At 36.7% G+C, this 23135-nt stretch overlaps 1 protein-coding gene across 8 annotated transcripts in view; it reads left to right on the top strand.

The window, feature by feature from the left end:
- MYO3A (myosin IIIA) overlaps positions 1-23135 on the top strand; it is a 242757-nt gene that overhangs the window by 166318 nt on the left and 53304 nt on the right. For all 8 annotated transcript variants that reach the window (XM_007081307.3, XM_042991254.1, XM_042991256.1 and 5 more), the window contains exons 20-25: positions 8443-8596; positions 10136-10224; positions 11057-11186; positions 18112-18191; positions 18658-18735; positions 21542-21747. In XM_007081307.3, the coding sequence (XP_007081369.2) occupies positions 8443-8596; positions 10136-10224; positions 11057-11186; positions 18112-18191; positions 18658-18735; positions 21542-21747 (737 nt within the window). The remainder of the gene's footprint in view (positions 1-8442; positions 8597-10135; positions 10225-11056; positions 11187-18111; positions 18192-18657; positions 18736-21541; positions 21748-23135) is intronic.

The following is a 23135-nucleotide window of genomic DNA, read 5'->3' on the forward strand; positions in this document are numbered from 1 at the left end:
ATAGAGTGATGCTTTCGGGGAGTAGGTAGCACCTGTCTTTTACATGGTGATGAAGTCTGCCTGTTTTTACAAATATGTGGAAATTTAATCAGTGTCTTCCTGAACAACCAATGGGTCAAAATGGAAATCAAAAGAAAAATCAAAGACCATCTTGAGACAAATGGAAATGAGACCACCACATACCAAGACTTATGGAATGCAACAAAGGCAGCTCTAAGAGGAAAGTTTATAACCATAAACACATAATTAAGAAAAAAGATGGATCTCAAGTAAGCAAATCTAACTTGATACTTCAATGAAATATAAGAAGAAACAAGCTAAGCCCAAAGTTAAAAGGAAGGAAATAACAAAGATCAGAGCAGAAATAAATGAAATAAAGACTCAAAAGATAATAGAAAAGAATAATGAAACCAGGAGCTATGTTTTTTTAAAGATAAATAAAATTGACAAACCTTTACCTGGACTAATCAAGAAAAAACCAAAGAGGACTGACTCAAAAAATTAGGAATGAAAAAGAAAACATTACAGCTAGCTGATACCACAGAAATACAAAGGATCAAAAATATAGAAGAAATGGAAAAATTCTTAGAAACATACAACCTACCAAGATTGAATCATAAAGAAATAGAAAATATCACCAAGCCAATTACTGGTACAGAGATTGAATCAGTAATCAAAAATCTCCTAACAAAGAAAAGTCCAGGACCGTATGGCTTCATTGGTGAATTCTACCAAATGCTTAAGAATACCAATTCTCCTCAAACTCTTTCACAAAAGTAAAAGAGGTGGGAACTTCAACCTTATTTTACGAGGCAACCATTACCCTGATACCAAAACCAGGCAAGGACACTACAAGAAAATCAGACCAATATCCCTGATGAACAATAGATGCAAAAATCTTCAACAACATATTAGCAAACCAAATCTGACAATACATTAAAACTGTCATACACCATAATCAAGTGGGATTTATTCCAGGGATACAAAGATGTTTCAACATACACAAATCATTAATATGATACACCGAATTAACAAAATGAGGCAGAAAAGAGCTTTTGACAAAATTTAACATCCATTCATGGTGATAAGAAGTCTCAACAGGGGCACCTGGGTGGTTTAGTCAGTTATGCATCTGACTTCAGGTCAGGATCTCATGGATTGTGGGTTTAAGCCCCATGTCGGGCTCTGTGCGGACAGCTCCAAGCCTGGAGCCTGCTTGAGATTCTGTCTCCCTCTCTCTCTGCCCCTCCCCTGCTCATGCTCTGTCTCTCTGTGTCTCCCCAAAATAAATACACATTAAAAAAGAATTTAAAAAGGTCTCAAGTGGGTAGAGAGGGAATGTACCTCAGCAGAATAAAGTCCACATTGGACAAACTCACAGCTAATATGCTGAAAGGTGAAAAGCTGAGAGATTTTCCTGTATGATTAGGAATAAGACAAGGATGCCTCCTCTAACCACTTTTTTAAACAATATATTGGAAATTCTTGCCAGAGCAATTAGGCAAACAAAGGAAATAAAAGGCATTCAAATTGGAAAGGAAGTAAAATCGTTTCTGTTTGCAGATGACATGAAATTTTATGTAGAAAACCCTAAAGACGACATCAAAAAATTGTTAGAACTAACAAATTCAGTAAAGCTGCAGAATACAAAACAGTATCGAAAAGTCAGCTCTATTTCTATAAACTAACAACGATCTATCAGAAAGAAATGAATATGACAGTCCTTTAGCATCAAAAAGAATAAAATACTTAGGAATAAATTTAAGGAGGTGCAAGATCTGTATACTGTGAACTATAATACATTGAGGAAGGAAATTGTAGAGGGCACAAATAAATGGAAGAATTAGTATTGTTAAAATGCCCAAAGCCATTTATAGGTACAGTACAGTCCCTAACAAAATTCTCATAACATTTTTCACAGAAATAGAGCAAACAATCCTCAAATTTGTGTAGAACCACAAAAGACCTCAAAAAACCAAAGCAATCTTAAGAAAGAACAAAGCTGGAGATTACCATACATCCTGATTTCAAACTATATTACAAGGTATAGTACTCAAAAGAGTGTGGTATTGGCATAAAAACAGACACATAAATCAATGGAACAACATAGAAAGCCCAGAAATGAACCCAAGCATAGATGGTCAGTTGACTTTTGACAAGGGTCCCAAGAATTCACAATAGGGAAAGGAGTGTCTCTTTAATAAACCGTGCTGGGAAAATTGGGAAGCCACATACAAAAGAATGAAGCTAGACTCCAATCTCACACCGTACACAAAAATCAACTCAAAATGGATTAAAGACTTGAACACAAGACCTGAAACTGTAAAACTCCTAGATGAAAACATAAGGGATAACTCCTTGGTATCATCCTTGGCCATAAGTTTTTGGATTTGACACTGAAAGCAAAGACAGCAAAAACAAGAAATAAACAAGTGGGAGTACGTCAAACAAAAAGCTTCTGCTCAGCAAAGGAAACCATCAACAAAATGAAAAGACAACCTATGGAATGGAAGGAAATATTTGCCAATCATATATTTGATAAAATATATATAGGACTCCTACAACTCAAGGGTAAAAAAAAAATCTGATTAAAACATGGGCAGAGGATCTGAGTAAACATTTTTCCAAAGAAGATGCACAAGTAGCCAACAGATACATGAAGAGGAGAATGCAAATCCAAACCACAATGAGCTATCACCTCACACCTGTTAGAATGGCTATCATCAAAAAAGAGATAATAAGTGTTGGCAAAGATGTGGAAAAAAGGGAATTCTTGCATTACTGGTGGGAATAGAAATCAGTGTAACTACTACAGAAAACAGTATGGAGGCTTCCCCCAAAATTAAAAATTGAACTGCCATATGATCTAGCTATCCAACTTGTGGGTATATATCCAAAGGAAATTAAAACAAGATCTCTAAGAGATGTCTGCACCCCCATTTCATTGCAGCATTACTGACAATAGTCAAGATATGGAAACAATCTAAGTGTCTGTCAAAAGATGAATGCATATAGAGTATTACACACACACACACACACACACACACACACACACACACACACACACCACACACACCACCCCATGGAATATTATTTAGCCATGAGAAAGAAAGAAAACCTGTTAATTATGACAACATAGATGGAAACGTAAGGGTATTATGCTAAGTGAAAATTGGAGACTAGAATGGTGGTTACCAGTGTCTGGGAGTTGGGGGAAATGGGGAGATGTTGGTCAAAGAGTACAGTTCCAGTTTGAAGATGAGTAAGTTCTAGGGACCTAATATACAATATGTTGATTAGTCAATAAAACTGTGCCATATTCTTGACAGTTCCTAAGAGAATAGATCTTAAATGTTCTCACCACAAAAAAGCAATGGTAGTTATGTGATGAGGTGTTAGCTGATTCCATGATGATACTCATTTTGTAATATGTAAGTATATCAAGTCAATACATCATACACCTTGAACTTATACCATGTTATATGTCCATTATATCTCGGTAATGCTGGGAGAAGAAAAAGAAGATAATTTCCCCAGGAAAGTCACTTAGAAGCCAGCTTCAGGAATGAATTCCGTTTTTAATTTTGTGAAGATTTTGTTTTTAAGCAATCTCTACACCCAAAGTGGGGCTCAAGCTTAAGAGTCACGTGCTCTATCAACTGAGCCAGCCAACCACCCCCAGGAATAAATTCCTAAGGAAGATAGAGATAGCACATGACCAGGAGGACATGTAAAAACAAATGAGAAAGAGACAAAGAAACAAAAGTCAACCTAACATGAAGGATGTTTGTAGTGAAGTCCCTGAGCTTTTCCTCTAACTCTGATCTCTACCTCCACAAATCTTTGCCCACATCACAAAAGCTGACAGTGGTGTGATGGTATTTCTGTGCCCAAGAAGAAGTTAAATTATGTTTATTATTATGTCTCAGAATAATGACACAATAGCTGGCAGGCATTGTGTAATATGGGCTAAGCATAGATCTACCATATTTCCCCCCAAAAGTATCCTCTTAAGTAGTTTAAGATCTAATCAAATAAATGCGAATACAACAATACATGGTCATTTTCACCTATCAAAAATATCAGAAAAAAATTTTAATGAGAATATGCAGTGCTGGTGAGGATACAGCAAGATAGGAATGTGTATGCAGGGCTGATTAGAAAGCACATTGCAGCAAGCTTAGAAAAAAATCAATCTAGAAATACACATATGGAGCCTGTAAAATAATCACACTAGTTGATCAGCTAATCTGTCCTAAAGATAAAATCCAAAATCCAGAAAAGCTTGGTGCACAAGGATATACATCAGAACACTATTTAAAATAGATAAAAGGGGGCACCTGGGTGACTCAGATGGTGGTGCTTGCGATTCTTGATCATGAGTTCAAGCCCCACGTTGGTTATAGAGACTACTTTAAAAATGAAAATAAATAAAATAAGTAATCCAAAATGTCCCAAATAAGAGAACTGAATAGAAAACTACAGGATACAATGTCATGTAGCCATTCAAATAATGGTCATGAAAATCCATTAATTACATGTTCTCCATTCCATTTTGTCAAAGGAAATAAAGTTAAAATCAAATAAATAGTATGTTTTTTGTTATTAAAAATATCATACATAGGAAAAGATTCTACTAAATGGTAAGATAGTATTTAGAGCAGATGAATTTGTGTGTGAATTTTGAGGTCATTAAGACTCCATTAAGGTGTTTCCATATTTAAAATTTATAATTTTCTTAATGTTTATTTCTTTTTGAGAGACATAGAGCACAAGCGGGGGAGGAGCAGAGAGAGAGGGAGACAGAATCTGAAACGGGCTCTAGGCTCTGAGCTGTCAGCACAGAGCCCGACATGCAGCTTCAACTCACGAGCCATGAGATCATGACCTGAGCTGGAGTTGGGCGCTTAACCAACAGGCCATCCAGGCGCTTCTCCATATTTTAACTTTTATATGAGCACATTTGTAATCAGAAGCTAAGGATTACCCATGCACACATGATTTATTATTTTCACCCCAATCCTCCTCTACCTAGCAAATAGCTTTTCCATACAACTTTTAACAAAAGGAACCCAGAAAACTCATTATATTCATTTGTTGGAGCTGCCATAAAATATCACAGAGTGGGGACCTTCAACAATAGAATATTTCCTCACAGTTCTGGAGGCTAGAAGTCTAAGATGAAAGCAGGGACAGGTTTGGTCTCTCCTGAGGCCTGTCTCCTGGACTTGCAGATGGCTGTCTTCTCCCTGTGACCTCACATGACCTTGACTGTGTGCAGTCTCCTCCCGGGGGTCTTTTCCTCTTCATATAAGAACACCAGTCCTATGGGATTTGGGCCTTGCCCTTATGACCTCCTTTAACTTTAATTACCTCCCTAATATCCCTATCTCCAAATGCAGTCACATTGGATATTAGGGCTTTAGCATATAAATTTGGGGATTGGGGGACACAGTTTACTCCTTAACACACGGTCATCTATTTAACATGGCTGCTCTCCCTAGATACAGAGGTGAATAATATAGAGGTGAGTAAAAGTGTTTGTCCTCTTGGAGGTCCCATTCTAATGAGACAGGGAGAATAATAAACAAGAAAAAATTCTAGAAATACTTTGAAAGAATTTAAAACATGGCGGCAAGGATAGAGCGTGACCAGCTGAGGAAGGGAGGGTTGCTAAATTAGTCTGGGCAATGGGGGAAGGACTCTCGGAGGAGGTGAGACCTGAATGATTAGAGTCCAGCCTCTCTTGCGTGGCAATCTACGATGAGGTCTATGCTAAGATTCCTACCTACCTTAGAAGCCACCGGGAAGCTTGTAGCCTCTAAGTCTATGGCAGCCCCTCTTCCATGCTACTCCGTGAGACTGAGAACTCCACTTAGGCATGGAGAATCTCTCCTGTGGTGACACTTTAGCCCTGTGTATTTAAGCATGCTGTCTAGGCCAAAGCTATGCGGAGGGGGGCACCTTCCATGGGCTTTCTTGCCACTGTGACCTTTTCATAGCTCACACTAAAAACTCAATGAAAAACAAGCGAGAACTTGACTCAGGCATGAGGCTTCCTAACATCCAAGTCTTCTGATTTCCCTCACCTCCTTGATTTATATTTAAATAATTATTCATCTGTCCTTCTCAAAAAGGAACTTGGGCCATTTGAACAGAGTGGGGATTATATCTGCTAAACCGTTTATTGCAGTTAAGAACTACTCATCTTCTGCTTTGAATGTATTTGTAACACACAGGGCATAGCAGAGGACTTTCTGAAGAGTTACGTGAGCTTCGTTTCTCCACTTAGACTTAAAAACAACTAAGTATTTGGGGGTCGTAACTGCTATAAAAATATATGTTCTATTGTTTTAGACGTGATCATTTTGCTAAAATGCTTCATAAATCCTGAGTAATAGCATGCTTTTTCCACTGACTTGCCTGGAGTCCATAATACTAACATGTATCTTCAAGGGGAGCCCATTGTTTTCCAAGTTACTCATCTCTGCTGTGTGTGACCTGCCAGGAAAGAATTCCCCGGATTTTGACACAGGCAAATAGAAATGGCAAATGCATTGATTTAGATATTAACCTTATGTGCTTTCTATACAAAACACACAAAACCTCTTTTGAACTTTGCAGTTGCCATTTAAGCTATAATATGCTGTCAGCCTAATGTGTCTACTGGTAAAGTAATTCTGGGTCTGTGTATTGCTCCCAAGGTTACCTTCAAATGAAAAAGCTGTGAAACTTTTAGACATTGTTTCCATTTTTATGTACTGGATTAACTAAATGACTTTCAGGTGATCTACCTTTTAGACCAATGGGCACTGCCCAGTTGTTACGTATTAGATTTTGTCTTACTTAAAAGTATACATTTATTTTTCTGGGTGACACCCTTGAAATGAGATTTCAATTTCATAAGGCTCCAAAATACTGATTAAAGGTTTTGACTTATCAGATGACCCACCTGCCATTGATGGAATTAAATTCCTCCATGAAGTTGCCAGAAATAAATTCTCTTTCTCTGAACTCCTTATGGTACTACATTGTACATATCACTTATCTATTATATGCTACCTTGAATTTTGAATATTTACTAACTCTATCACTCAAGTTATATTTTAAATCCACTGAGGACAGGGAGTTTGTGTTAAACAGCTCTTTATCACCCATCACTGTGCCTTCTTATAAGATGTTTAATGAAAATATTTCATGAATTAAAGAATATATTAAAATAATAATGAAAATGTCCTGTCACTTTAATTTGTGAATGGTGCAGAGTATTCTGCCTGAGTCGGGAGTTATTTGATACACTTCCCAGTGATAGTTGCTTTACCACCTGAGAACTGGTGAGTGCCAAGCAGGTGAGCGTCTCTATGTGTCGTTGTGCACAGGTCATGCCTGTCCTCTTACAGACTGTGGCACTGGGGTAGGGGCACCGTGTGAGGGCAAAGTCATAGAAATGGAGTGACAGCATAATTCTTCATGTCCCTTTTGCAGAATAGATCAGCAACCATGTTGTGCTGGCACCGTGATCTTACAGTAATTGTTATTCATTGTTTTTATTTTATGCATCTTATAGTATACTCAACAGCAACTGGTTATTAATGTACCAGATATTTTTACTTTGTTAGATAGAGGTTGTTACCTCCATTTAGTAAATGCGACAGTGGGAGCTCATAGAGTAAAAAACAAACAAAGAAACAAAATCCAAAGGATTATATGGCTAGTTAAGAGACAGAGCCCAGATATGAACCCAGGTGTTCTTGGTTCTCAATCCTTTGATTCCTGTGAGTCACAGATGTCCACCCTACTAACAATGTAAATGGCATCATGACTGAGAAGTTAAGTAAATGTTCTTGAGAGATCCATTCCTGAGGCTAGATAAAAGCCTTCAATAGAGGCAGTATAACTCTAAGATATACCTAATTAATATTCTATAAATTCTGTAGCATACCTTTTTTTTAACGTTTATTTATAATTGAGAGACAGAGAGCATGAGCAGGGGAGGGGCAGAGACAGGGAGACACAGAATCTGAAGCAGGTTCCAGGCTCTGAGCTGTCAGCACAGAGCCCGACGCGGGGCTTGAACTCACAAACCGAGAGATCATGACCTGAGCCAAAGTCAGAAGCTTAACCGACGGAGCCACCCAGGCGCCCCTAGAGGATACCTTTATTACTGCTCATTAACAACATATTTTCTTGCATTTTGAAAGCTTAAGGTGTCTATAATTCTGGTATAGAGACTAGAAACTATTATTATTACCCTGAATCAGCACTGCCTTTAATGAACTTTGGGGAAAGAAAAATAAAATGATACCCTCACTTTAAGGACAATGTCATAGGAAGCAATTTATTATGTTATGTATAAAATAGAGTTTTGGGTAATTACTGTCAAGCTACATATCATTCATAAATTTTTAGTGAACTTTTTCTATGAATCCTGTCCTGTTATAGAATGAATACCTAAATGAGGATGTTAATGCCAGAGTTATTGAATATGAAGATAACCGGCCCCTCCTAGATATGTTTCTGCAGAAGCCGATGGGTCTACTGTCCCTACTTGATGAAGAAAGTAGATTTCCCAAGGCCACCGACCAGACTCTTATAGGTGAGTTTTAAGTCCAGCATGTCTGCATAGTTTTGTGCTGTAGTCCTATAACGTTCTCAGTGACTTAAAAAGAATGTTGTTTCATTATCTGGGAGAAAATAGCTATTACAAAGCCTGCATGTGTAACTTTAAAGAAGAGGCTTTGGATCTAATATCTGGACCAGTGAATGTTTATAGTAGGGTGAAATATTTAATGATGAATTAAACAAGTTTGGATATTGGACTTCTCCATACATTATGGTAGAGCCCTAATTACAGGATATTGTATTAGAAATAATCTTAGAAATTATCCACCCCCCCCCCAAAAAAAATTATCCGGCCCCTAATTAGAAATTAGAGGGCAGGGCAAAGGGCCAGCTGTAGAATTTGAAAAGAGACAGCTAATGGGAAGGAAATAAATTTGTCTGCGATGTTCTGGTCACTTGTCTAATACAGTGAAATAGACTCAAACACCTTAATAATCTCTAATTACAGTACATTAATAGATATTCATAATAATCCTGGGTCATCAAAGAAAGCATAAACATATTCATTTTTTCTGTTTGAGAAGGCACAGATAGGTATCCTATATTTAAAAGATGATCAACTAAAATGGTTAAAAGAAAATGTCTTACTCCTGAGATTAAAAAAAAAAAAACCTTAGCTTGTTCAGGTGAAAAATAATTTTTTTAATGTGGAAATACCATATTCCCTGTTGGTAGGAGATATTGATTATGTATAATAAATATTTGCAGAAAATTTGGATTCACATTTCTCTCATTTACTTTGGGTGATAGACTCTGTTCTTATGATTAAGTCTGTGATGTCACTTCCTGCTGACTCACTGATTGGTTAATTCTCTCCTCTAATTGGACCATGCTAGTGAAAAACAAAATAACCCCAGAGTTGTGGGAAAAATTGTTTCATAGCAATTACTTGATTTTGAGGTTAAAATGTCCTTTCTAGGACATGAGCAAAAAGTTCTCTGAAGGTGGCAAAATTGTTAAAGGGATGTAACTGCCTTTATGATCCTACATTTTTCCCATGTAATGAATAATAACTTACAGCTCCCCTGATAGAAAGGGGAGCCAGAATGCCAGATTCCTAAGCTCATCACTTCACATCAAACTGGATTTCACAAACCTCTTTGATCAGTTAATCTCAGGTAGTTTCCTTCCTCTCTACCCATGGTTCACAAAATGTGGTCCCCAGACCAAGAACATCAGTATCATCTGGGAACTTGGTCTAAATGTGACTTCTTGGATTCCCTCCACTCTCAGACCTACTAAGTCAGAAGCTTTGTGTTTTAATAGGCCCTCCAGGGAATTCCAGTGCTTACTAAGGTTTAAGAACTGCTCTAAATCATAATGGAATGGTTAAATTCATGACCTTGAGTTTTGCTCCACCATTTATATCCCAAATCTGGGTTTATCAACTATGTAAAATTGTTTTTTCCACTGCACACTGTCCATTTTATGGTGAAAGAGATGATTCTGTCAATAAGTATTTTTGAGGATCTCCTACATGGCTTGATATTGGGGTTCAACTTTTTTTCTACAGAAAAATTTGAAGGTAACCTGAAATCACAGTACTTCTGGAGGCCCAAAAGAATGGAACTTAGTTTTGGAATTCACCATTATGCGGGGAAGGTAAGAACTTTGAAGAATTAGGACTGAGTTTCTCTTAGCCTTTCATCAAATAATAGTGGTGAACATGAAAATTATGGCCAAAAATATTTACAGATGGTTATAATAAGATAGCCATTTGTTTCTGCCCCAATCTGGCCCTGACTCTGTTCTCCAACCTCCTACGATCTGTGTGATCCACTGCCAGCTACTCCCACTCCAGGGCATCTACCCCTAGCATATATCCTGCAAAGGTTAAAAAAAAAAATCCTTCTCCTAGTTTGACAAACACATTGTTGTAGTTTTTCTAGAGGAATTTGTATTAAGAAACTAAGGGAAAACAAGAAAGAAAAGAAAGAGACAAGCTTCAAAGCACCATGTTTCTAATCCTAAAATCTGGCTTTGGGTGACATTGGCTGCCAACGGGAACCTACTTTTTCATTCTTTTAATGATAGCTGACAGCCTTTTCTATAAACTGCCTTTTTCAAACTTGAGGTGGGTCTCTGTCCACTGCAGCCTTTGTCTCTCTCCCTCCCAACAGGAGAAAGTGCCAAATTTCCAACATAATAAACAAGAGGAATCAGACCTCTTTTATCATTCCAACCCAAATAAAATCAGCAAGACGCAAATTTTTCTCTGACAAAATAGAGTGTAAACCTGGAGAAGGTTGCTTTTCCAACCAAGTGGTAACGGACTACCATTATAAATCTTTGTATACCTGTTGCTCAGCACAGAGGAAATTCTCAGTAAATACCAACTGATGATTCTGCTGCTACTGCTGCTGCTGATGATAGTGACGATGACAATGAGGATGATGTTGGTTGTGATACTGATGATAACATACTTTATCAACAGGTCCTCTATAATGCAAGTGGGTTCTTAGCTAAAAATAGAGACACTCTTCCAACAGATATTGTGCTGCTTTTGAGATCATCCGAAAACAGCATAATTCGGCAACTGGTCAGTCACCCTCTGACAAAAACAGGTAAGCTAAGGCAGTTTCCTTTAAAAAAAAATTTTTTTAATGTTTATTATTTTTGAGAGACAGAGACAGAGAAACAGAGACCAAGCAGGGAAGGGCAGAGAGAGAGAGAGAGGCACAGAATCAGAGGCAGGCTCCAGGCTCTGAGCTGTCAGCACAGAGCCCGATGCGGGGCTCGAACTCACAGACCGCGAGATCATGACCTGAGCTGTAGACGGCTGCTTAACCGACTGAGCCACCCAGGTGCCCCAAGGCAGTTTCCTTTAACTGAGAAGCTTCCTCAGGCCCAATCAAGTAGTTTCTGACTGTGATTTTCATGAGTATAATCCTCCATTGTTTATGTTGGTTTGTTTTCAGCTCACTAAATACACATTTATTAATATTTCCTGTCCAGATTGTCTGAAGAAAATGTAAAAAGGAATGTAAACAAACTAGGTTTGCATTAAAGCAAAGTATTTGAAGCACTAGCCAGAAAATATGATGGTACTTTAGCTACTCACTAGAAGAATATGCTGATTTCTGAAGAGTTCAAAATCACCTCTGTTTCAGGACTGGGTGGCTTTTGGGTGGTACTTTAAGACTCTACAGGTTTAGTGAGATTTGCCTTATTGATTAAAAACTTACATCCATAGACATGCTTGCATTTGCTTTTAAGTAGGTAAAAATGTGGTTTGGGTTGGTTTTTATTTATCAGATTTTGTTTTATTATTTTGCATTTCTTTTTATGGCTTTATTGAGGTATAACTGACATACAATAAATAGCATATGTTTAGACAGTAAAACAAGATGAGGTTTTGACATATATAAACACCTGTAAAACCAAAAGCATATTCATCATCCCCGATCATTTTTCCTTGTGACTCTGTAATCCTTCCTACCACTCCTCCTGACCCCTGTCCAGTTGTTCTAGCACCATTTGTTGGAAGGATTCTTCTTTCTTCTTCCCCCCATTAAATTGCTTGGACAGCCTGTTGAAAATCAATTGACTATATATGTATAGATCTATTTCTGGACTTTCTATTGTGTCGCACTGATACTACACTTCTTGATTACTGTAGCTTTATAAAAAATAATTGAAATCAGGTGGTATAAGCTACCCAATTTGTTCTTTTTCACAGTTGTCGAGGCAATTATAACTCCTTTGCTTTTCCATATAAATTTTAGAATAAGCTTGTCAATTTCTACCCAAAATCCTGTTGAGACTTTGATTAGGATGTACCTGGAGCTATAAATTAATTTTAGTCTAATTCGTATCTTCACAATATTGAGGATTGGGGTTAGGAATTCAACATATTAATTTTGGAGGGACACAATTCAAGCCCATAACAACAGCCATATTGGATCATCCTACAGAAATCTTTGGGTTACAGTGATCTTGAGAAAGTCTTCCAATCAGGGAGCCCAATATAGCTCTCCATTTATTTAAGTCTTCTTTAATTTCTCTCTGTAATACTTTGTAGATTTCAGTGTGTGTGAGTCTTGCATATCTTTTGTCAGATTATCTGCTAGTATATCAGATTTCATCTATTATAAACGGTAACTTATTTCAAATTCTGTTTGTTGCTAGTATAGAGAAATACAGTTGATTTTTCTGCAGTGATCTTTTGCCCTACAATGTTGCTAGATTCATTTATTAGAGTAGCTTTTTTTGGTAAATTTTATATAGAATGATCTATATAGATCATCGATGTAGATGATCATGTCATCTGTGGAAAAAGTTTGCCCTTTCTTCTGCATGTCTTCATCTTGCCTGGCTGCCCTGGGTAGATTCACCAATGCAATATTGAACATAAGTGGTAAGAGTAAACATTCCAGCCTTATTCTTGATCTCAGAGGGAGATCTCAGTTTTTCCCCAGTAACTATGATGTTAGCTGTAGGTCTTTCATAGATGTCCTTTATCAGTAGGAGGAAGTTCTTTCCATTCCTAGTTTTCTGAATATTTATCAAGTATACATCTTTGAATTTTGTCAGATGCTTTTCCTGTATCTATTGAGATGATCATTCGTTTGTTTATTTTTTAATTTATAAATATGGTGAGTTACATTGATTGATTTTTGAATGTTATGCCAACTTTTTATTCCTGGGAAAAACCTGACATGGTCATGATACATTGGACGTTTATGTATGGCTAGATTCAATTTGCTAACATTTTGTTAAGAATTTTTGCATCTATGTCCATGAGGGATATTGGGCTATTGTTTTCTTGTAATTTTTTTCTAATTTTGGGATCAGAGTAATACTGGCCTCATAGAATGGGTTAGAAGTATTGCTTCCTCTTCAGTTTTCAGGAAGAGTATTATTTATTTCTAAATTCCTTTGTGAAACTCATCAGTGAAGCCATCTGGGCCTGAAGAGTTTCTGTGAGAAGGTTTTTAACTACAAATTCAATCAGTTTGTTAACAGATATAAGGATATTTAAGTTATCTAATTTTTTAAATGAGCTTTATAGTAGGTTGTGTCTTTTAAGAAATTTATTTCATCTAGGTAGTCATATTTATTGACATAAAGTTGATTATAATGTTCCCTTATTATTCTTTAATATCTATAAATGTTGAAGTTTTATCAGCACTCTCATTCCCGATATGGATCTTTTGTGTTGTCTTTCACTTTATTCTTGATAGATTTTCTAGATATTTATCAATTGTATTGATCTTCTCAAAGAGCTAGCAAATAGTATATAGTTTCATTGATTTTCTCCCTTGGCTTTGCTTTCTATTTTGTTGATGTCTCTTTCTTTTTCTTTCTTTCTTTCTTTCTTGCTTGCTTGCTTTCTTGCTTTTTTTCTTTCTGGCTTTTGTCATTTTTGTTTCCTTTCCTCTGTTTATTTTGGGTTTTATTTTGTCTTCTTTTTCAAATTTCTAAGGTGAGAACTTAGGTAATTGATTTAAGAAAACATTTCTTCTTTTCTAATATAAGTACTTACATCGATTATTTGTAAGTATTATATTTAAATTCTAAAAATATTGGTATTTTCCATATCTTTGTGTTGTAGCCTTTTAATTTAATTCCATAGTGCTCAGAACGCATTATTTATATTATTTAATCCATTTAAATTTAATGAGATATGTTTTATGGCCCAGAAGATGGTATACCTTGTTTTACATTTCATTTATACTTGAAAATAATGTGTAGTCCACTGTGTTGGATGGAGAGTTATATAAATGTCAGTTAGGTCAGCTTGGTTGATAGTGTTGGTCAATGCTCAAGTCTTCTGTATCCCTACTGGTTGTCTGTCTCCTGGTTCTACCAGTTCTTGAAAGAGGAGTTTTGAAATATCTGATTATAATTGTCAATTTATCTATTTTTTCTTTCATTCCTATCAGGTTTTGTTTCATGTATTTTTCAGATCTTTTATTGGACATATAAACATTTAGAATTATTATATCTTCTTGATCAGTGGACCCCTTTATTTATTATTAAATGTCCCTTTCTATCCTTGGTAATATTCTTTGCTCTGAAATCTACTTTGCCTGATATTAATATGGAGACTCCAGCTTTCTTATGACTAGTGGTTGAATGGTATATCTTTTTTTATACTTTCAACCTCAACTTAGTTTTGTGTTTATATTTAAACTTTTTTTTTAGACAGCATGTAGTTGGACCTTCCTTTTTTAAATGTCTACAATCTCTGCCTTTTAATTGAGGTGATCATACCATTTATATTTAATGTGATTATTGATATGGTTGGGTTTGACTCCACCATTTGCTGTTTGTTTTCTATTGTTACATCTGTTATTTTCCATACTCTTCACCTGGATTCCCCCCGCCCCTTGCATTACAGCATAAAACCTCGTAGACAGAAAGCTGGAGTAATCATAGGGCTCACCTCATTTGTTTCCCCTTGCTGAGGGATCAATGTCCTGGACTGCTTCATGCACAGTATTTAAAAACTGTTATACATTGACAAACATGGTATGAGTCTTTTTATATAAGCTCCTTAGAGCAGTCAAAATCATAGAGACAGCAGAATGGTGGTTGCCAGGGGTTGGAGGTGGAGGCAATGGGGAGTTGGTATTTAATGGGTATAAAATTTCAGTTTTACAAGATAAAAAAAGTTATGGAGATGGATGGTGGTGATTGTTGCATAATATTATGAAGGTATGCTACTGAACTGTACACTTAAAAATGATTAAGATACTAAATTTTATGTTACGTAAATTTTACAATAAAAATGAAAAGGAAGAAAAACTATTGCTCATGTATTTTGTATGGTTTTTTTAGTTATTTAAGTTAATGCATTTGTGTTATTTTATCATGCCCAGAAGCAAAACATCTTCAGGGTTTTTTTTTAACATTTATTTATTTTTGATAGAGAGACAGAGATAGAGACCGAGAATGAGCAGAGGAAGGGCAGAGAGAGACAGAGACAAGAATCCAAAGCAGGCTCCAGGCTCTGAGCTGTAAGCACAGAGCCCAATGCAGGGCTCAAACTCATGAGCCATGAGATCTGAGCTGAAGTTGCATGCTCAGTCAACTGAGCTACCCAGGCACCCCTTCAGTCAGTCATCTCTTTCTGTATCCACCAACTGCATCTGTGCATCTAATCTCATTTTTTTCATCCTTATAAAATATGCAACCAGGTTTTCAATACTATGTTTTGTCTTCTGAATATCATCAGAACCATGTCTCGTTGGCTAGGGAGATGAGAACTTCAAAATCAAAGATGTTTCATTGACTCAGAATCTCAAAGCTATCAGAGGCATTTGGGTTTCATATTCACCTAGATATGCAAACATAATAATAATGATGACAACAATAATAATACATAAAATTTGTTTAGCAATTGCAGTGTGCTAGACATTGTACTGAGTACTTTCATTAACTCCTAATAGCAACACTTCAGGACGAACTACTTTTATAGATGAGACACTGAGTCTTAGAAATGTTGAGCAGCTTTCCCAATGTAACTCCTCTGGGAAGTCTTAGAAGTGGGCTTAAAAGTCTGGGTATTTCAATCCTATGTTATGCTGTCTCCAAGATTCTAAAATAACTATGGCCCTTTACATGTATGACTTTAACTATGAAATACAGCTCAGCCATTATTGGGGGGAAATGTACCACAATTCCTTGCAGCTCACATCTCTAGCTTGATTTATTACAGGTTTATCAGGTCAACTATAAAGGCAAAGTGGATATATTTTCTGAAATTAAGATCTATGCTAATTTTAGTTCCGTTGATATGCACTGATGAATTTTTAAAAGGCTTTCATTTATTTTTTTGTTAAAGAATTTGATGACTAGTGTATAATTTTTTACATTGAAATTATTAATCCCTTAGTAAATTTCCTCTTGTTTTTTAGTTTTCAGAGAAATTTAAAGTTTTACTTCTTATTTGGCTAATATTAAGTAATGGTATCTATTAAGTAATGGGTCTATTCTTTTTTTTTTTATTGTTTTTTAACGTTTATTTATTTTTGAGAGAGAGAGACAGAGCAAGATCGGGGGAAAGGCAGAGAGAGAGGGAGACACAGAATCTGAAGCAGGTTCCAGGCTCTGAGCCGTCAGCACAGTGCCCGATGCAAGGCCCAACCCCACGAACCATGAGACCATGACCCCAACTGAAGTTGGATGCCTAACCCACTGAGCCACCCAGGCACCCCATAAATGGATCTATTCTAATTAATGTGCTACTAGTCCTTTGTATACTTACTATGCTCCCAAGCAGTCTTCAAGCCGGTAGTAATTTTGGTAATTTTTTTCCTCAAACTTTCCCTTAAAAAAAAAAAGAACAAATGAAATTCCAGAGCTGCCCCTCCGAAGATCATGCGTTACTGTCTCTATCCATTCTGCTGTCTGCGGAAGTTTCACATCTGAAGGGTGTGCAGCCCATCATGAAGGCGGGCACACACACCCGTTGTAGCACTTCTCCTGATGACGAGGGAGGGGGGAAGACGGCACAGCAGAGGCACTGCCAGCCGCATCCCAGGCAGGGTCCCATCCCACATCATCACCTCAGAGCCAGCCTTTTGCCACCACAAAGAAAGTGAAAGATTTGTCAAAAATGTGTAGCCTCTGTTTCTCACTTAGAAGAATGAGAGTGAAAAGAAATAATCTTTCTGAAGTGATACTGAATTCTGGAGACAGATTTGAACATTGCTATTGGGATGACGAACTCTTGGACTGTGGGTTGGTGTATTGTGCTTGGTGGGGGGTGGTACAGGAGAGAAGATGAACTAACATTTCCAGCCACCCACCATGTGCCAGACATACTTCCACGTGTCATCAACATTCTGTGAGGCAGCCGAGACAGCATTATCCCCATTATGTAGTTTCAAAATGCAACTCAGAGACAAAGTAAGTGATTCACGAGAAACACAATTTAAGTACCACAGCTGGTATTCAAATCCAGGTCTCCCTGGCTCCCATGGCCATAATTTTTCACTACTCCAGAGGGTTCTCACGGACTTGGATTGTGCATGCTTAAGTAGCACCTGCACCGTGCACTGATTTCTGAATGTTAGACTGAACATACCCATTGCTCTCAACCATTCGTGATTTTCTTATAACAACTTCATGACTTAATAATCTATATGATTTTTAAGGCCCCTTGTAAAGTTTACCTTTGTGTTCAAGAAAATCTCAGATGCCATTTAACACACACATATGCACACACCCACCCACCCACACACACACACACACACACACAAATTAAATTGTCCCTTCTGTCAGAATCACACCATATCCTGTAGCAATTAAAAGAAATCCAACACTCACCTGTACTTTTTCTAATCTCCAAGCTGGAGGGTTTTTTTCTGAATTTAAAATTTGTTACAAATGTTTATGCAATATTACTTTATCCCTTAATTTCTCATAAATACTTTACCAAGGATGAATATTGTGGGATCAACAATGTTTATTTTAATACTTAAGTAAATGGGGGAATTCTTCTAGCCATTAAGTGTATTAATTTTATCCATATTCCCATAGGTAATCTGCCACATTCTAAAACTAAAAATATAATAAACTATCAAATGAGGACCTCAGAAAAAACAATCAACTTGACAAAGGTAAGAAAATGCATTTTGCATGACAGTGAGTCTAAGAATATAACCTTTACAATGGCAATGTTTGTGTGCTCCTAAAAGTAAGCATCATTTTCCTTAGTTTTTCCTTTTTGACCTTTCTTTTCTGCTTAAGCAGTTATGTTATGTTCATATTACTGCTAGCCGCTAAAATAATCATGCATTTATGATATATTCCTAACTCTTCTTTTATAGCTCATTTTAATATTATGCTAGGAGCAACTCAAAGTATATTAGTGAAGGTCCGAGATAGTCACATTCTGTATAAGACCAATTAAAATTCCAATGCAGCTGATGAAACAATTACCCTACAGTAAAAATATTAACATTTTGTTATTTTATGTATTTGAATGCATAGCCTGTGATAACCCAAAGGAAATTCCACGTGCTCCCTGTGGATCATAAAGTACAATAGATAACGAAGCGTCACTGTCTTTCTCGGTCTCTGTAGGGTGAAACTGGAGAAGCCACACGTCACGCCATAGAGACAACCAACATGAAAACACAAACAGTTGCATCATATTTTAGAGTAAGATATTAAATTATGCTGTGTTGTGCTTAAGAATGTCATTTGTTTCAAATGAGACTTACAGATCAAAAACTAGTAACAAATATCAGAGTGCTATTCACAAAATAAAATTCTCATTACATTCCATTTACTATTTGTTAGATACAGAATATAGTAGAGAATACTGTCAAAAAGCTATGGATTGGTTTGCTTTGATATTTTACCTATGAAATGATTGCATACTAAGTCCACCGTAATGGAGGTTTGTATACCTTGGTTAAAATTTGTCCAAAGAACCAAATGCATTTCTACTAGAATAAAACCTGACAGCATTTTTAATTCAATGCTATGATAGCTACCAATTCTCCTTCCCACTCCTAGATGATTTTAGGGTGGACAGATGGGGCAAGCCTGAGCATCCAGGTCCATTCCATGTCTCCCTGCACATAGACGAGATGAAAACCTCAAAAGAAAAATAGAACTGGTATAATCATGGGGCAAGGAGTAGGGGCACCAGGGAAACACAGTAACATGCCAAGAAAGTCAGTCACTGTGTCCTTAGCATTGGATCAAGGTGGCCTTTCTTCCTTAGACAATATGGGAGAAGAGAAGGACAGGGAGTCCTTTTCTTCCTCTGTGTTCTGAACAATTCTAGATAATTCTGCCCTCATTATTGGTTTCAGTTCTTATTTATCTCTTTTGATAAAATCATATGAATCAGCCAAAGAAAAGGAAGAAAATGCCAACTGAAAATTGGAAATTATTAATAGTATAATTTAAGACAGGAGGGGAAGGGGAGGAAATTGGGTTAAATTTACTGTAAGTGTTTGGTGAATGCATCCAGTTTTCTAACAGAATCATGAAGTATTTTTTAAAATAACTGGGTAGTTTTATTAGATATTTTCAAGTCCTAAACTCCTCACAGACAGTGTGTGCTTAATCATCTTTGAGTAGCATCTGCTCACACACACACATTTATGTGTACATATATGCTCAATATCTCACATTTGCAGCTGGTCCATTCACCTTACATGAGAACTACAGCACAGCTGAATTACCAAGCATATGTACACACAGATTATTTTCTTTTTTTAAGTGAGTTATCCAAGACCATTCTCATTCCACTGTTGTTGACATCAAACACCGTGTGTCTGCTTAAGCCATTCGTTCATAAAATCGTTTAATCCTCAGGCTGAAGTGAAAAGTGATAGAAGATAATTCCGTATAGTATATAACATATTTTTAAAGTAATTTTTCATTCTGTGGAGAAGGAGTATAGTATAATACCATGCCTTGGTCCCTAAGAAAAACCAATATTTAAATTGTAGCAAGCTCTTGCTCAGAATGCCAGTGACATATATATCACCTTTGTATCCCCAGTGCCTGGCAGATGTTTACGTGATGGCTCACATATAAATGTAATGGAAAAGGGCTCCAAAGTGGTAACCTCAGTTGTTTGAGGATCACACAGGAGTTTCAGTGCCCAAGAAGAAGCCATGCCAAGCCAAGGCTTTGTCAGTTGTGCAATTCCGGTATTTGGTTTGCACCAGGGTATTTTATAACCCTAGGCTTGTATATTTCCAACACTAAAAGAAATCCAACTGACAACAGCTGCCTGTGTTCATACATTCATTACCTTGCCAATAAATTGCAATGCTGGCTTTAACATACTCACTGTCTGAGATTCCACTTTTAATTGAACTATGATTATCCTGATATGTTATGCTCAGTTGTCCAGTAATTGGCTACCATTGTAACAAGGTATTGCTGAAAACACAATTTTCAGGGGCGCCTGGGTGGCTCAGTCGGTTAAGCTCAGGTCATGATCTCACGGTCCATGAGTTCGAGCCCCGCGTCGGGCTCTGTGCTGACGGCTCAGAGCCTGGAGCCTGTTTCAGATTCTGTGTCTCCCTCTCTCTCTGACCCTCCCCCGTTCATGCTCTGTCTCTCTCTGTCTCAAAAATAAATAAACATTAAAAAAAAAAACCACAATTTTCATATCTATGTGACTTTGAAAATTCTAAAATAAATAAGAAAATTATCGAACTTGAGCAGATTAGAGTACTTAAATGAATTTGCTTATTTTTGTAACTCCTATGTCCTATATATTAAACTGCTTTAACTTCTCATTCCTTATTTAAAAATTTTTTTAATGTTTATTTGTTTTTGAGAGAGAGAGACAGAGTGTGAACAGGGGAGGGGCAGAGAGAGAGGGAGACATAGAATCCGAAGCAGGCTCCAGGCTCTGAGCTGTCAGCACAGAGCCCAGTGTGGGGCTCAAACCCACAAACCGTGAGATTATAACCCAAACCAAAGTTGGACGCTCAACCGACTCAGCCACCCAGGTTCCCCTCTCATTCTTTATTTTAAACTAGGAGATGATTCTGATAGGCATTGATGGGTTTACTTTCATACTTTCTATAAAGAAAGAGTTGAATAAGGAAATTAATGGTATAAGGAGGAAATTAAGTTGTATGCCTAAATACTGTATGTCAGCAAGCTTCCCTAAGAGGATATAATTACTAACAAACCATACCAAAAGGAATTTTATCTATTCATTAAAGTTGCTTTAAGAATGTACATGAAACCTTTTAATGGCTAAGTTCCAAGTTATTGCCTCTACATTTTTGAGTAAATACAGATTTTTAAAAATATGCTATAAATAAAATTTTCATTAATATGCATATTCCTCCATTGACTGTGAATTCATGTGAACATGTATAACATCCAGGTTTCAGCGTTTTTTCTTATAGTAAAAAGAAATACCTGCAACCTTCTAAATTTTTATATGCTACACTGGGAAATTTATTTTTGTTCCATATTATAGTATTCTCTGATGGATTTGTTATCTAAAATGATGGTGGGCCAACCTCATTTTGTCCGGTGCATCAAACCAAATAATGACCGTCAGGCAAGAAAATACGACAGAGAGAAAGTTCTCCTACAGCTTCGCTACACAGGAATTCTGGAAACAGCAAGAATTCGAAGGCTGGGGTACTCACATCGGATACTTTTTGCTAACTTTATAAAGCGGTATGTGGAACTCTTTTCAAGTTTCCATGTACAGTTTATAGAGAAATTCATCAGAAGAATTATAGGAAGCAAAATAGGGAAGAGAATGACTTAGGTGTTCTAGGAGGGAGGCATTTTGTTTTTGCAAAAGATGTACTGAAAGAAAAGGTAACTGGGGCTAGGAGTTTTCTGTTGTCACCTGGGAGATCCTGTGTGGTCACATGGGATAAATGTCATGGGCAGTATGATTGAAAGGCCTAAGCTTCTGTACTGAGCAGTTAGAGGTTCTGGGTTGGGTGACCATTGGGCTGTACCAGTGATTCTCAACAGGGAGAAATTTTGCTCTTCAAAGAACATTTGTCAATGTCTGGAGACATTTTGTTTGTCACAACTGGTGGGATTGAGGGTTGTTGTTGGCATCTAGTGCATAAAATCCAAAGATGCTGTTAAGCATCCTACCATCCACAGGAGATCCCCCCACAGCAAATAATTATCCATCCTAAAATGTTAACAGTGCCGAGATCGAGAAAACCTGGCCTATTCAGAACGATTTTCCTCATTTAATAAATCTGCCATGACTGCCTAGTGGAATTGTTATAAGGATCAAATGAGACATTATGTCTAACAGTGATTTAGAAGACATAAAGACTCAAGTATGAGGTCCTTTTTAATATTTGAGATTAATGTAAAATGAATTAAGCTATACATTAAATATATTTTATTAAGTAATATATTTATAGTGATATAGAGGTTCAATATATTCCTTATATATTTAATATTTTAAATGCTCATGTTTCTGATATTTATCAATTCTGTGATTACTATTACCTATTAAATTTGAAGCTTCAATTTTCAATAGTAATACCATTTTCAGGTAAAACCTAGCATTTGAGGTAAAACCTAGCAATTTTCAGGTAAAACCTAACATTCTCTGGCCTTTTTCAGAGTGTATAAATTAGGATTAAGAACAAAACAAAATTTCTAACTCCCTCCTCCCAAAACAAAACAAAACAAAACAAAACATCTTACCTTGTGTCAAGCATTCTTTCACTTGGGGTAACCAAAAGACCCTTACTAAATAAAATGAGAATCCTAATTATTTTTGGAAATTTTCATTTTTTCAGCAATCTGTAGTAGTTTTTGCCTCCCCTCACCCTTTTGACCCACTGGCAAAGAAACAAAAGGTATTTTTTAAAAAATGTTTAAAAGAATTCAGGTATTATTTCTCAGTCTTTTGGCTAAGATCAAGTGAAAGAATTCAGGAATTCAGTAAGTAATTACTGCCTAGCTTGTTTTTTAAGAAATAAATTTTGGGGCACCTGAGTGGCTCAGTCAGTTAAACATCTGACCTCAGCTCAGGTCATAATTTCAGGGTTCGAGCCCTGTGTCAGGCTCTGTGCTGATAGCTC

Source organism: Panthera tigris, chromosome B4 (assembly GCF_018350195.1).
Source record: "Panthera tigris isolate Pti1 chromosome B4, P.tigris_Pti1_mat1.1, whole genome shotgun sequence".
NCBI classification, from domain to species: Eukaryota; Metazoa; Chordata; class Mammalia; order Carnivora; family Felidae; genus Panthera; species Panthera tigris.